This window comes from Drosophila tropicalis, unplaced genomic scaffold (assembly GCF_018151085.1).
Source record: "Drosophila tropicalis isolate 14030-0801.00 unplaced genomic scaffold, ASM1815108v1 contig_593, whole genome shotgun sequence".
Lineage (NCBI taxonomy): Eukaryota > Metazoa > Arthropoda > Insecta > Diptera > Drosophilidae > Drosophila > Drosophila tropicalis.
In genome coordinates this window covers 7,158,524-7,173,610 of record NW_027173070.1, presented here as the reverse complement: position 1 = coordinate 7,173,610, position 15,087 = coordinate 7,158,524, and the positions used below count along the sequence as shown (strand labels likewise).

At 41.3% G+C, this 15,087-nt stretch overlaps 4 protein-coding genes across 4 annotated transcripts; 3 read left to right on the top strand and 1 right to left on the bottom strand.

The window, feature by feature from the left end:
* The first annotated feature begins 3,168 nt into the window (after nucleotides 1-3,168).
* LOC137578049 (uncharacterized) lies at nucleotides 3,169-3,615 on the top strand. Its single transcript, XM_068291696.1, has one exon. It carries the CDS (start codon nucleotides 3,169-3,171, stop codon nucleotides 3,613-3,615), a length of 447 nt encoding a protein of 148 aa, XP_068147797.1.
* Nucleotides 3,616-4,114: 499 nt separating this feature from the next.
* On the top strand, nucleotides 4,115-7,936 carry ValRS (Valyl-tRNA synthetase). The gene is made up of 6 exons (XM_068288698.1): nucleotides 4,115-4,236; nucleotides 4,297-4,515; nucleotides 4,648-4,815; nucleotides 4,875-6,137; nucleotides 6,204-7,230; nucleotides 7,293-7,936. Exons 2-6 carry the CDS (start codon nucleotides 4,336-4,338, stop codon nucleotides 7,796-7,798), a joined length of 3,144 nt encoding a protein of 1,047 aa, XP_068144799.1. The 5' UTR covers nucleotides 4,115-4,236; nucleotides 4,297-4,335; the 3' UTR covers nucleotides 7,799-7,936.
* Nucleotides 7,830-10,386, bottom strand: Orc3 (origin recognition complex subunit 3). The gene is made up of 4 exons (XM_068288699.1): nucleotides 10,259-10,386; nucleotides 9,390-10,190; nucleotides 8,104-9,332; nucleotides 7,830-8,043 (listed from the first exon to the last, which is right to left on the bottom strand). The coding sequence occupies exons 1-4, from the start codon at nucleotides 10,283-10,285 to the stop codon at nucleotides 7,947-7,949; spliced, it is 2,154 nt and encodes a 717-aa protein (XP_068144800.1). The 5' UTR covers nucleotides 10,286-10,386; the 3' UTR covers nucleotides 7,830-7,946.
* Nucleotides 10,387-10,494: 108 nt separating this feature from the next.
* FLASH (FLICE-associated huge protein) lies at nucleotides 10,495-15,028 on the top strand. Its single transcript, XM_068290450.1, has 4 exons — nucleotides 10,495-10,644; nucleotides 10,695-10,885; nucleotides 10,955-12,109; nucleotides 12,169-15,028. Exons 1-4 carry the CDS (start codon nucleotides 10,582-10,584, stop codon nucleotides 14,747-14,749), a joined length of 3,990 nt encoding a protein of 1,329 aa, XP_068146551.1. The 5' UTR covers nucleotides 10,495-10,581; the 3' UTR covers nucleotides 14,750-15,028.
* The last annotated feature ends 59 nt before the right edge of the window (nucleotides 15,029-15,087 follow it).

Below are 15,087 nucleotides of genomic sequence, written 5' to 3'. Positions count from 1 at the left end.
TTGAGTTCATTTAAATTATTTCACAGATTATCAAAAGCACTTTTAAAAGTCTTTCATAAAGTAATTTACAATTAGTTCTAATTGTTTAATGATGAAATCGAAATCTTACTAATAACCAAAGATCTTTGCATAATAATTGTCCTCTATATATTACATAACTATAATTAATTGAATAAAATTCAATCTATGTCTAAGTAAAGATTTCAAGCGACTTAGAAGACACTTTTTATGACTTCTAATAAAACTTACTAAGAACTAAATACTTCAGTAGATACTTTCTACTTTTTTTTTAAAGTCCTAATTGAAATCTAATCATTAGGCCTTATTAAATATTGTAACTGACTTCATAGTACTTTTAAGATCATAACCTATTGAAAACAAAATATGTAATTCAAGTTTGATAATCCGATTATAGTAAATGGTAAACCTTTAGGTTAATTGTTTAAACATACATACAAAGGGTTTTCAGATGAAGAGTTTCTCTTGAGAACCCATTGAGTCCTGTTGTGCACTTCCTTTTCATGTTGGGAGAGGGAATCCATCGATTTGTTATGCATATGTCGATAAATTTCAACTATTTCGGCCGACATATGCGCTGCGGAAATGTCGTTTAGCTACGGTACTCCCTTTGCACTGATTCAAATCTTTTTGTTTTCTTCCTGCCCCATTCATCATTTCATTCATGAGCACAAGAGAAACTCCTTTTGTTTACTACGTTTCATGGCGTAGTAAAAGTAGCAGCATTTTAACCCAGTCCGAAACCCAAGGCAAAAGGTAAAAAGGTGCAAAAACCTCGACATAATTGAGAAGAAGGTAGAAACGGACCAAAAAAAAAAAACCAAAACATCTGTCGCTGCACTAAAAACCTTAAAGCCGGTTGCAAGCTGCAACATTGCCTCAAAATGTGGTAAATACAAGTATATTTCAGAGAGAGAGAGAACATATGATTGAGTTACCGAAAACCGAAAAAAATACATATAAATGAAACGCACCTTTTGGTTTTTTTTGGAGCTGCAGCTGGTGTTGAAGATGAGCCGCACAGGCAGAGGCAGTGGCAGAGACTGAGCCTGTGTCTGGGATGTGGCACACATGCTACATTTGTATATATGTTTTTTGTGTTTTTCGTTAATGATAAGTCGTAGTTGAGGTTGTTGAGGAAACTGGGGAACACGTACAATTTTCAGCGCCAGCTGCCCAAGACTTTCTTAAATATTTACGACAGAATCCTAAAAAGGATGGGTTTCGATCATATTTTGAACCTAGAAGAATGATCTGCATTCTTTTGTTATTCACCTAGAACTTTTACACCTGTCCATTTATAAAAATTTATAAACAACCATCAGTATAATTATGCTGTAAAGGTAATTTTCATTTCGATTTCATTTCAAATTAATAGCAAAAGGAGAACTGTCCGAGTTTATTTTGCACTATTTCCGAGATATTTGTTTATGTTTGCTTAAATATATAATTTGTATTCCCTGTATGTGTTATTTATCATAGTTGATATGTGTAGTGCAACTAATACTGAAATATATGTGGACCTCAGATATTGCATTAAAATGTCTTTATTTTAACTTGAATACCCATATAATTGGATATAAACAATTAAAAATAATGTAATACAAATAAATCAGCATTTCAATTGAAACATAAATTAGAAAATCGGCTACTTATTATTTTCTATTTTAAATATTACGATGCCGCCAACGACGTAACGATTTTACGTCGATTTTCCTACGTATCGTAGCGAAGTCTATCGGAAAAATACTATCGGTTAATCGACATTATCGGAGCAAAATTTATCGAATTTGAATTTGTGCACTTTTTTAAATTTCATTTTAAAGTTGTTTTTATCTCCAGTCGATGAAAGGTGACTTTCTTCTGGAAAGAAAGCTCAAGACCGAGAACGCCATCAGCGACAGGTGGCCACATGTGCTCCTGTCCAGGACACGACGGCATCAGTGATTTCTGTGTCCGCAATTCCTAATACCGCCATCACTCCTGATGGCCAAGTAGTCCCCATTGGCCATCCATGAGAAATTTCAATATCCAATTGTGCTTGTTTATGCCCTTTGGTGGAGCATATGGACCCACCACCTCCAGCCATACCGACTTTGTCGCCACCAGCCACCAGCAGCACTTCGCAATCGGCGCTTCATCTCAATGGTGGGGATTTGCCAGCCGATGTGGGCACCAGTCGAGGAGATGCCTGACACACAACAGCACCATCAGTCTTTCACTGCTGAAGAGAAAGTCAATCCTAGATCCTTCTGCTGTGGCAGAAAGAACCAAAGATCTATCAGATAATCATCATCAAGTAGTGGCTCGCCGAAACCTGGACCCTCTATGTTGGGCCTCAAATAATGCAACCGTCAGGATCTGTTGGAGCGGTTCCATTTTTCTTTCACAAATCAGGCGGACCACCAGCAGCCAATGGCCAGGTGAACAGGTGAGCGAGCCGCCACCTAAACTTTATGAAAGCCTCAACAATGGCAATGCCAACGGCCTGACTGCGGCACCTCAAGCGGCTGCAGCTGTTATACCCAATGGCAATGCAGAAATATGACTGAAAAGTTGTAAGTCTTTATTACTTATTTATTGACACTACAAAATTCAATATACAAAGGGTGATTCATAAAATATCCTTGGACAATTATATTGCAAACAAAGTGAGCTTTAAAATCGTATGTCAGATTCTGCACCTTCAATATACATCTTTTCCATGTTTATTATAATAAGCCTACCACTCATTTTGGTGACGTACATCCAGGTGTCTTTTACTTCGAAAGGCGCTTTCGTGACTTGGCTTGGTAGATAATAGTCGTTGAATATTTTTCGCAGGACATATACTATAGTTCTATTAGACACCACATTAGGGTTTAGAAATGTATGTCTGTTAGTATATGATACTGGGTCTCCGTCATCCCACCAGAATGGAATATCTAGAGCCCTTAGTTCGCTTTTTCGACTTCTTTCCGTCATTTCTAATTGGAGCAGTCTACTTTGATAAAGATCTTTTACAGTTTGTGGCGTTGAGCCCAAAACTGCTGCCACCGTATCAAAAAATTACCATTGCTTATCACGTCAGTGTAAATTGGCACTTCAATTTTAAACTAAAAACTGAAAATTTCTTTTAAGGAGTGCATCGATTTTTAAGATTTTGCTGCAATGGGTGCTAGCAACAGCAAGCCGCATACTGTGGAAATGGAGAATACAATGCCATTTCAAATTAGTCAAGATGTTGCTGCCCGCATTAATAAAGCAACCAAAATGAATGAAGCAGAGAACTCGGCAACAACTGCAGCACCCATCAAATCAACGGTAACTCATAGCCTGGGATCTGGTCAACATTACTGTGAGAATTGCAGCCGAACTACCACTACGACAATGAATCCAAATCCAAATATTTCGACATCCATGGTTGCCGGCCCTTATTCTAGGTCCAGTGCAGATGCAGCTGTAGATCCTTCTGCATGTGCATCGAAACCCAATCAAACAGTTGCTCCAGTCGCTCTGGTTGCCTGGCAGAAGCAATCAATTGAAGTCGAAGAATCACAATTTGAGCAGACTCTGGATCGTATTAACAAGCTCTTCGGGGAGCCAAGGCGCACCTGAGGTCGTGCTCGTTTACTTTGACAAATGATAAAAATTATACAAAACAAGCGATTATTATTTGGAACTAATTAAGCTTAAAGTTGACCGCCATTTTCAACCCATTCCGAAAAGGAAAGTGAAATAGAAATTGTAAAATTACGCACAATGGACAACCACGGCCTCTTGAGTTTTGTTAAGAGGGTGATCCATTCTCTGGTAGTTTCGGCACCAGAAGTTGTGACCATCGAAAGTTTGCATCGGGACTATGTTAAAGAGGAAGGCACTGGAGTGCCCTATAGCAAGTTGGGATTTCGTGATCTAGAGAGTTTTTTGCGAAGTATAAGCGATACTGTAGTTGTAAGTCTTACATGCTTGTCACTTTCAATCTTCAGGTGGTGGGCTACGGACGAATGGCCCGGGTCCTGGCGGTTTCTAAACCGAATACTGATCACATTCAGCAATTTGTGCAATGCCAAAAAAAAGTTTCACAGCAGAACAAGGCAGAAAAGACCGAAAAACAAGTTTATGGTGATGACAAATTGTCGAGGTGGCACCAAAAATCGATTGTCTCTGTACATCTATCGATGTCACTCCCAGCACTAACTGCACACGTTTTCATCTGCTTACCAACTTCACCTGCATGTGAGTAATCAACAAATAAGATTTTTAGAAGATATTGCATCAGCCTGACTTGATTACTAGATCCGAGCAGTAGATTTCACCAAGTGCAACTCAAAAACAATGCCAGAGCCAGCCGAAGGTCAACAAAATGAGACGCCAACAGGCACCGGCGATCCTCCCAAGTCAGCAAAGCAATTGGAAAAGGAGCGCCTAAAGGCCGAGAAGTTGGCTAAATTGCAGGCTAAATTGGATAAGAAGGCGGCCGCACCAGCTGCAGGCGAGAAGAAGGAGAAACCCGAGGTAAGCTACTGGAATGAGAAGAGGGAATGGAATTGGAAATGTAGGTTATGGTTTTTGCTTGTAATTGCGTTTGGGTGAAAGTTAATTGCTTTTGTTATGCTCTCATTGTGCCTCTACCTTTATCTTCAATAGAAGCGGACAAAAGAAGTGAAAGAGGCTGCAGTATATACTGCTCAGACAGCTCCCGGTGAGAAAAAGGATTTGAGTGGTCCATTACCAGATGCCTATAGTCCAAAATATGTGGAGGCACAATGGTATAGCTGGTGGGAGAAGGAAGGCTTCTTCAAGCCAGAGTATGGTGTAAGTAACACACGACAAACCATGAGAAAAGATTTTACATGTTTGCTTTTGATTGGCAGCGCGAATCTATTGATGCACCTAATCCCAATGGTAAATTCATTATGATCATTCCACCACCAAATGTGACGGGTTCACTGCATTTGGGACATGCTCTGACCAATGCCATTGAAGATGCTATTACTCGCTACCACCGGATGAAGGGACGCACCACATTGTGGGTCCCGGGATGCGATCATGCTGGGATAGCTACCCAGGTGGTGGTCGAGAAACTATTATGGCGTGATGAGAAATTGTCTCGCCATGATCTCGGTCGTGAGAAGTTCATTGAACGCATTTGGGATTGGCGGCGCGAGAAGGGTGGACGGATTTATGACCAATTGAAGTCATTGGGCTCTTCCTACGACTGGTCACGTGTTGCCTTTACCATGGATCCAAAACTGTGTCGCGCAGTGACTGAGGCCTTTGTCCGTTTGCATGAAGATGGAGCCATCTATCGCAGTTCCCGTCTGGTTAACTGGTCATGCACTCTTCGTTCCGCCATATCTGACATTGAAGTGGATAAAGTGGAGATTCCCGGACGGACTTTCCTTTCCATTCCTGGTTACGATGAGAAAGTTGAATTCGGTGTTCTGATTAAATTTGCCTACAAGGTGGAGGGCACTGACGAGGAAATTATTGTGGCCACTACTCGCATAGAGACTATGCTGGGTGACACGGCAGTGGCTGTTCATCCCAAGGATAAACGCTATGAGCATTTGCATGGCAAATTCGTCAGTCATCCATTCAGTAATCGTCGTCTGCCCATTGTTTGCGATGAATTTGTCGATATGGAATTTGGTACTGGAGCCGTGAAGATTACTCCGGCCCATGATCCCAATGATTACGAGGTGGGCAAGCGTTGTAATCTTCCATTTATCACCATTTTCAACGACGATGGCTACATCATTGGAGATTACGGTGAATTCACTGGACTTAAGCGATTCCAGTGCCGCAAATTGTTGCTGGAGAAGCTCAAGGAATTGGGTCTATACCGTGAAACGATCAACAATCCCATGGTGGTGCCCATTTGCAGTCGTTCCAAGGATGTTGTTGAGCCAATGATCAAACCCCAATGGTATGTCAGTTGCGCTGATATGGCTGCTTCAGCCACAGAAGCTGTACGCTCCGGTGAACTGAAAATTGTGCCTGAACATCATACCAAGACCTGGTACCATTGGATGGATGGCATACGCGATTGGTGTGTGTCCCGGCAATTGTGGTGGGGACATCGAATTCCCGCATATCACGTTAGCTTCAATGATCCAAGCATCAAGAAGGAGACGGTTGGTTTAGAACTTATAATATCTAAAAAATAGAAATTTTCTTACTATCTCTTTTTGGATTTCCAGTCGGATGATGAGGAGTTCTGGGTTGTGGCCCGTACCCAGGAAGAGGCTTTAGCAAAGGCTGCTCAACGCTTTGGTGTGGATGCCAGCAAAATTGTTCTCAAGCAGGATGAAGATGTGCTGGACACATGGTTCAGTTCGGGTCTGTTTCCCTTCTCCGTTTTTGGCTGGCCAGATCAGACAAAGGATGTGCAGACCTTCTATCCCACTTCACTGCTGGAGACAGGTCATGATATTCTCTTCTTTTGGGTAGCTCGCATGGTTTTCTTTGGCCAGAAATTGTTGGGCAAGTTACCCTTCCGTGAGGTTTATTTACATCCCATGGTGAGAGATGCTCATGGTCGTAAAATGTCCAAATCGTTGGGCAATGTTATTGATCCCATGGATGTGATAAAAGGCATTACACTGGAGGGTCTGCATGCTCAATTAATTGGTTCGAATTTAGATCCCCGCGAGATCGAGAAGGCAAAGGCAGGCCAGAAACAGGACTATCCCCAAGGAATACCAGAATGTGGCTCAGATGCTTTGCGTTTTGCCTTGTGCGCTTATATAACACAGGCCAGGGATATCAATCTGGATATTAATCGTGTCTTGGGCTATCGATTCTTCTGCAACAAATTGTGGAATGCCACCAAATTCGCTTTACTCTATTTCACTGGCAATGAGAAGTTCAGCACAAATCTCAGCGTTGATTCAGTAAATCAAATGGATGCTTGGATTCTATCACGACTGGCGGCCACCATTGAGTCGTGTAATGTGGGCTTCGAGTCATATGACTTTGCCGCAGCTACCAGTGCTTGTTATAGCTTCTGGCTCTATGATCTTTGTGATGTCTATTTGGAGTGCTTGAAACCAGTTTTCCAAAGCGGCACAGTTGAGCAACAGACAGCGGCACGACGTACCCTTTATGTTTGCTTAGATTATGGCCTACGGTTGCTCTCACCATTCATGCCCTTCATCACGGAGGAGTTGTATCAACGATTGCCACGTGCTGAACCCGCTGCCAGCATTTGCGTGGCCAGTTATCCCAGTGAGTTTATTCAAAAGTCTTAAATTCCGAGAAGGTTTCTAATTTACATTTCTATGCTGCAGGTAACATCACATGGCGCAATTTGAAGATCGAATCCGATGTGGAATTTATGCAAAAGGCGGCACGCATCATCCGATCTGCCCGTTCGGACTATAATCTTCCCAATAAGACCAAGACCGAGGCGTATATCGTTTGTAATGATGATGCCGCTTCCAATGAGATTCTTAAGCACTATGCCAGCGATTTGGCCACTGTTTCCTATTGCTCGAGTATTCTATTTGACACTACACCGCCGGCTGGTTGTGCTATCCTAACTGTTTCCGGTCAGTGTGAGGTTCATCTGTTACTAAAGGGTCTCATTGAGGCAGACAAGGAGATCACCAAGCTGCAGAAGAAAAATGATCAATTGCTTCAAACTGTGGCTAAACTTCAACAGGCAATGCAGGCAGCTGATTATGCCACCAAGGTTCCTGCCGAGGTGCAAACAGCCAATGAGACTAAACTGAGCGAATCGCAGACGGAAATTGAACGTATTGCTTCGGCCATTCAGACGCTGAAATTAATGTAAACAGAGCAATAAGGAAGACTTGTGACCGCAATTCATAGCATTTTGTTGATATTTTACTATACTCGCTTTTACTTATCGAAACTTTTGTGCTTATTTTTAATTCATATTCAGAAAAAATAAATAAATAGCAAAACAGGAGAGGTATAGTTCACCATGTCAAACGTGTGGCATGATCTGTTTTACGCTTGGACATCTTTATGTAGCCCAGAAACTGCAATTCCGCCACTGCTCGTGTAAAGCGAGCCCTAGAAATAAAAGGAGAAGTGATAAAATAAAATAAAACCAATACAACGACTTGAACTCACTGTATTTGCGGATCGATTTGCTCCTGGTCTACATTTTGATCCACATCTTGGCCATCATCGTTGGCACATACCACAGAACGGAATGCTTGAAGCCAATCGAATAAATTAATCATTCGTCCGCATTCCAGATGCAATTTATAGACCACAGAGAGATCTGGTAAAGTTCCCATCAATTGCTGAGATTCCTGGAGTTCACAGCATTTGCATTGCATATAGAAATGGGGATTATTGAGTGCCGTGTGGAGGGCAGCTCGTGGTGCACCAATTATATTTCGACGCACTGTGGCAATGTCCGAAAAGACAAAGAGTTCATGTAGTGGTGGAGCCTCTTGAAGGGGGCGCAAATGTGGCAGGACAATTTGGTTTTCAATGTGCTGTAGTATACGCTGCAGGCAACGTGCAAATTCAGTGATGGGCTGATGATCCTGTTTGCTACGCTGCAGCAATTGAGCTTTCAGCTCCTGACGTGAGGTAATTGGACGAGATTCTGTATGACTTTCCACTGTTGGTGGTGGGGGATGATGCGTTTCCATTGTGGCTAAGACCACATCGTCGAGTAGTTGTCTGACCTCTTGAATTTGTGGACGCATCACAGCCAAACAGGCTTCTCCCAATTCCAAGGGAGCAATCTCCTGTTGCATAAATTCCTCAGTTGTAGTAACACATTTCATTAATTTGGCAACAAATTCATCTTTGGAGAGAAAACCAAGCATCTGCCAGCATTCTTTAAATTCCGGCAATGAAGTTATCTTCTTGTTCAAACTGAGAACATATAGTTCTCGTTTCAGTTTGCCCAGTGGACAACGTGGCAAGTCTCCAACCAGTTCGGTAACAAACTCCAGAGCACAGCGAAAATTCAGAAAATGTAGCAAACAATCACGCAGTAATTGCGGCAACTTTTTCTTCAGATAATCATCGTCTGTGAGAATGGCAATAATCCTCTTGCAATCATTAATCTGCTCCACATATGGACGAAAAGAGGGCAGACGCCTTATAGTTTCCATATCGTCCGCTATCAACAGTTTAATCTTAGGCAAAGCCTGGGTATAGACTGTGCAGAGAGAAAATGCATTGCCTGCAAAATAATGTTCCATTAGGCAATACTTAAAACTCTGGATGAAACCTTGTATAGAGAAATCATAGTAGAGGAAAATATGGGTAAGAAACTTGAAAGCCTTGCCAGAGAGATGAAAAGCATATTTCGGAGAGAGGAGTACTTTGTCCAAGACCTGAAATTGTCAGAAAAAAGAATTAAAGGTATCTACAAAGGAAGCATATTAACTGACCTCATTTAAGCCCGTAGGAGCCGCCTGGGTCTGGAAGACTCTTAGCCTAATTTTGCTGGTCACCTGGTAGGGCAATGTACTATGTACCGCTGTCATGGCAGTGGCTACACCCAAAACTAGGACAAATGGCAAAACAGTGCAGTGGGAACTCAGGATAAGTATGAAATCCTGCAAAACATGGCTACTGAAGCACTCAAAGTCTGGTAAAATGATGACCAACTGTCGTTTGCGTTGCTCCATTTGAAAATTGTTGGAGTACCAAGAGTTCAATTGTTTCATGGTGCATTGGGAACGTCGCAGTCGCTTATGATCGCGATCCTCTATCTCCTCCTGTAATTCCTCAGAGTCCTGCTCTAATTGTCCTTCAATAAGGTTAAACACCATTGACTCTATGGCTCCCTTAAGAGTGGAGCAGTCCCGCGATTGGAGGACACAAACTCTTGCTCTACTCTGAAGACGCTGAGTCAGAGCCTCGAATTGCTTGAAGTGATCTGTTTGATTGATGCCAGTCAGTAAGGCGGCGGTCGGCAGAATCTCACCATCTTCCACTTGAGTGCCACATTCGTTTTCCAGATATTGCACCAACTGATCAAGAGTCCGGGAATAGCTATCTTGCTGTAACTGAAGAATGTGTTCATGGAGCTGTTGCCAAGTCTCGCTGTAGGCCGTATAAAAAGGTTGTGACGTGATCTCCGGTCCCAAGAGACTGGAGTTGCCCAAGCTACGCTTGCGTTTGTTTTTGTTGGGTGTTGTCTTGGACTTAGCTGCGCGAGTTGCTCCGTTTTTATAAACAAAACAGCCCTTAAAAGATGTGAGTGAGACAACCAAAAGTAAAACCAGATTGTTTCTATTTTGCAACAATTTCTTACCTTTGAGACAGAAATTGTTGGATCCATGGCTGTGTTGGGAAATATACTGTTCGTGAAATGTGCAATTCAACGTAAATAACAATTTGTTTATGTCAGCTTTGTGCCAATTCGGACAACAACAAAAACAACAATTCGTAAATTTGACCGCGTAATTTTGCAATTTTTATCGATATCACACTCGGTGATGGTCACACAAATATCGATAGGTTTTCGCGCGCATTTAAGTCCCATCTCTGACTAACTGCAGATGTTTTGCCCAATTCTTTGTTTTTCTTTGATTTTTTTTAATTTAATTTAATTGAAACTCAAATGCAAGAACTAAGATGTTAGGAGACGAATTGGACATTTACGATGATCTGGATGAGTTCCAGGAAGTCGAGGATAAGGTAAGGGCAAACATAATACGGATTAAGGTTAATCTGCGTCGTTTCTACAGAAATCCAAGGAGTTGCTGGCTCTGGAGGAGAAGTATACAGCCGCTCAGGGAGAGATCGAAGGATTAAAAGCCCAAAACAATAAATTAACTAAACAGATAAAGCAAATGGAAGTGAATCTACAGAATCTGCTGGATACGGCAAAGGCGGAAATTAAACGAAAGGAGACTCTGATAGCAGAGCTACGCAAAGAGTAAGTGAACGGGATGGGTTGGTCGGCTCCATGGATATATGTAGTGTAACCTATTAATATCAATTACAGAAAGGATGATATATGCTTTAGGCGGAAGAAAGCTTGGGGAGTCGAAGATACAAAACCCAACCAAAAACGTCCCAGATACGACAAAACTGAAATTTTGGAGAGTCCAGGTCCTATTCACAAACGAGCCAAGCAAGAGGAAACAGGAAGAAACACTAGTGGTCTGATTAACACAATTCATGAGAGAAGCATTGAGAATCCTTTTGCGGTGAACAGCCCAAAAACGGATAAGACTGAGATTCACAAATCGCTATCACCAAGACACAGTCGCAAACCATCGACACAGCATCCATCATCCAACTTAGTTCAAGAGAAGAGCATAGAGAAGCCAGTAAAAGACAGCAAGCAACAACCGCAAAATATTGTCAGTCATAAATCCCAAAGTCCATCTCCTATTCATGATCGAAAAGCTTCACCGGAGCATCGTTGCACTGACATTACGCAAGAGAAGAGCATTAACGAACCTGCCAAAGTCACAAAGACCGCTAAACATAGCTCCAGAAGTCCATCACCTGGTCACAATCGTAAACCTTCCAGGCAGCATCCCTCTAGCAACGTAGTGCAAGAGAAGAGCATTAACGAACCTGCCAAAGTCACCAATCAAAAGACCGCCAAACATAAGTCAAGAAGTCCATCACCTGGTCACAGTCGCAAACCTTCTACGCATCATCGCTCCAGCAACGTAGTTCCAGAGAAGAGCATTAACGAACCTGTCAAAGTCACCAATCAATCAGTGGAAAAGACCGTCAAACATAAGTCAAGAAGTCCATCACCTGGTCACAGTCGCAAACCTTCTACGCATCATCGCTCTAGCAACGTTGTTCAAGAGAAGACTATGGAGAAGCCTGCAAAAGGTGGCAACCAACAAGCAGATAAGACCATCAAACATAAATCTCGTAGTTTATCACCTGGTCATAGTCGAAAGTCATCCACACAACATCGTTTCACCGATAGCCGGTCGAGAGAAAGAGAGCGGCAAAGAGAACGAGATCGAGAACGAGGCAGAAGACATGAAAGGGAAGTTCGACGTAGTCGTAGCCCAAAGCGATCCAAGCAGGATGAACGTTACCGTAAACGGGTCAGCAATGATAAGCCTAATCAAAGGCGTCGTCGGTCCGGCTCTCGATCCCGCCAACGTACTGCATCCAGCGGAACTAGGTATGTTGTTATCATTTCTTTTAATGTACGGTCATCTAAGACTTATTCTCAATTTTCAGTCGTGAGCAAAGCTCTAACAAAGTAAAGTCCGACACATTAAAAACTCTTTTTGGTGAGGAAACCAACGACCAGGATACTTTTTCTAATGCTAATACTGAAGGGATAATGGAAAATGAATCCACAACCCAAGTCGAAACTCTCATTCAACCAGTGGAGCCCACCCTGCGACTTGAAATGAAAAAGAGCCACAAAACTAAAGGCGAACTTAAGGAAATTAATGAACCACTGGCGCAATTTACTTCTTTGGTGACATCAAAGGAGTCGAAAATTAATGAAAATTACTTGAACCACTCGGAGACTGGAAAAAGTAAAATCAACTTGGACACTAAACCTTTAGAAGAAACAGCAATACCTGGTCTCAATTTGTTAAGAAGTGAAGACAATGACAAAGAACCGATTTCAAAGCAACAAAATAAGGCTCAATGCGATGCCCATTTCACTCCAGAAACGGTACAATTGCCACAAATTCCTGGCCTTGATTTGTTAACGCCTGCAAATAGTACAACAGAGCCGAATGAATCTAAACTCGAAAATATTTCCGCTTCTGTTGAAAAGCCCTCACTTGCAACGATAGATAAGTCGGAGATACCAGGAGATACCAATCTAAAGCACAAAAACGAGTCAAAATGTAAGGATACTGAAGCGCCAAAGCCCTCACTTGCAACGATAGTTAAGTCGGAGATACCTGGTTTAGATTTGTTACCTTTGGAAAATAATGAAAAAGATTCCAATCATAAGCACAAAAACGAGTCAAAATTAAAGGATACTGAAGCGCCAATTCAAGAACTAGACACTCACAAACATTCCAACGATATTGGAAAGAATGGTCGTATAGAGGAGTCAGTAAGCGTCAGTGAGCCGAATAAAACAGAATATGTTAAAACTGCCCATATAAACCCTGACTCTGATAAAACACAAAAGGGTAAAGAGCAGACCAACAAAGAAATTGCCAACAAACCAGAAAAAAAGGAAGAAGTTGTGCTTCCTAAGTCAAAAGTATCCAAAGAGGATTCTGTAGATCATACGAAACAAAATGAAAAAGATCAAAAAGTCAAACCAATTGTCAGCAAACCAGAGAGAAAAGAATCACTTATAACGCCGGAAGTGAAAATCTTCAAAGAGGATGCTGTAGACAAGAAGAATAAGGAAACAGACCAAAGTTCTAAAGGACTAATAGCTGAAATAGAAGACAACGAGTCCCTTATTAGTCCTGAACTAAAAATTTCAACAGACACTTCTGGAGATGCTGAAAAGCAAAAGGACAAAAAGCAAACTGTTTGTTTAACAGAATCACTTATAACTCCTGAACTAAAAGTGTTAAAAGAAAATGATCGAAAAGAAGGAAAACAAACTATCAAAGAAATTGCTGTTAAATCAGAAGAAAAGGATGTTGCTTCAACTGAGTCCATTCCAGAACTTAAACGGATTAAAAAAGAACAGGCCTTGAGTGAAAGTTCTAAAACATTTATTCAGACACTTGATGACTCAAGTAAAAAGGAAAATTCTGAAATCATTAACGTTGTCGATATGGAACAAAAAACCAACAGCAATGAAAATGCCTTACAAGGTACATCAAAAGGAAAAAAAGGCCAAACAATTTTCCATGCAGGTCTAATCACACCAAGACGAAAGCCACTTAAAGCAGGTTTAGTATTCTCTGATGACGATGAACCCACCCCAAAACGCCCTACACCAGTAAAGGAATCTAAACATACAACACCGCCAGGGAAATCCAAAGATACAAACCCTGAAGATCAAGCCACATCGAAGCCTCTAACTCGTGCAATACAAATCATTGAAGACATACGTTTGCCTGTCATGATGGATATCGAGCATATTGCTGTACGAGTTGATGGAGTAGAAGAAAGTGTTGATATACCCCTGCCACCGGCATCAGTGAAAGTGTTGCCCATGACAAAGCCATCTACTGTTATGTATGCCCAGCCTGACTCAACAAAAATTGATCACAATGAGAATGATATGGTTCTCGAAGCTGCTTTGAATGTATTGACTGCTATAGAAGAAAGCAAGGATGCCTATCCGCCTGATCGGGATATGGTCGAACAGCAATTTGGCGATATTAGCTTCGAATTCGACACATTGGAATCGGCTCTAGAGCAATTGCATCAGACATCACCAGATGAATCAATTGTCACATCAACATCGACAAAAGCTAATCAACAACCAACAGCCAAGCAGGATCTCATTAAGATTCTTAGCCGATCGCCCAATTACGAAAGTCCAATAAAAATACCAACTAAACTGGAAAGAGCAACGGAAAAGACACCATTAAAAAAGCGGAAAATTAACATAATGGAGAACTCACCCATTCGACCCACAATAGAGCCATCAGCTACCCCAGAAAATCAGGATGAGCATCATGTGACCATCGATGAGACGATGAATTTAAGTGATAATGCTAATAGCGATTCCAGCATAGTCACAAAACGTTGTTCCCTGGGACAAAGCGATTATCAATTTGAACGCATCAACGATGAGGTCATATTACGTGTGACACGTCGTCCCCGTCGTCGAAGACCTCCTCCTTCAGTCAGTGCGGTTGAGATCGAACAGAACTAAAAAATCGACTAAATTGTGATTTACTTCCACTTTTAAACAATTACATTTAAATTTATCGAATTAGATTATCTTTAACATTGGATATTCTCTCATTTCTTTTATATCTTTTATTACAAGATATTTGCAACGTTAATTTCAAACCTAATTGAATAGTTTTGGTTACAAGGAACCCAATGCATAATGTGGGAATCGTTTCTAGTTTAATTTTAAGATACTTAATAAAGTAAATACTAAGTGATTTAAGTTAGGAACAAGAATAAAACATCATAAAATATTTCATTAACCTGTATTAATTGATGCTCAAATAATGTTCTTTCTAATTCGTTGATATATTGCAA

Excerpts from the sequence above, each read along its gene's own strand:
- ValRS (XM_068288698.1), top strand. The coding sequence starts at position 4,336 with ATGCCAGAGCCAGCCGAAGGTCAACAAAATGAGACGCCAACAGGCACC. Across the intron at positions 6,138-6,203 it reads CAAGCATCAAGAAGGAGACG|TCGGATGATGAGGAGTTCTG; the intron begins GTTGGTTTAGAA and ends TTGGATTTCCAG. Across the intron at positions 7,231-7,292 it reads TTGCGTGGCCAGTTATCCCA|GTAACATCACATGGCGCAAT; the intron begins GTGAGTTTATTC and ends TCTATGCTGCAG.
- FLASH (XM_068290450.1), top strand. The coding sequence starts at position 10,582 with ATGTTAGGAGACGAATTGGACATTTACGATGATCTGGATGAGTTCCAG. Across the intron at positions 10,645-10,694 it reads TCCAGGAAGTCGAGGATAAG|AAATCCAAGGAGTTGCTGGC; the intron begins GTAAGGGCAAAC and ends TCGTTTCTACAG. Across the intron at positions 10,886-10,954 it reads ATAGCAGAGCTACGCAAAGA|AAAGGATGATATATGCTTTA; the intron begins GTAAGTGAACGG and ends TATCAATTACAG.
- LOC137578049 (XM_068291696.1), top strand. The coding sequence starts at position 3,169 with ATGGGTGCTAGCAACAGCAAGCCGCATACTGTGGAAATGGAGAATACA.
- Orc3 (XM_068288699.1), bottom strand. The coding sequence starts at position 10,285 with ATGGATCCAACAATTTCTGTCTCAAAG. Across the intron at positions 10,191-10,258 it reads CAACAATTTCTGTCTCAAAG|GGCTGTTTTGTTTATAAAAA; the intron begins GTAAGAAATTGT and ends ACATCTTTTAAG. Across the intron at positions 9,333-9,389 it reads CTCCTACGGGCTTAAATGAG|GTCTTGGACAAAGTACTCCT; the intron begins GTCAGTTAATAT and ends TGACAATTTCAG.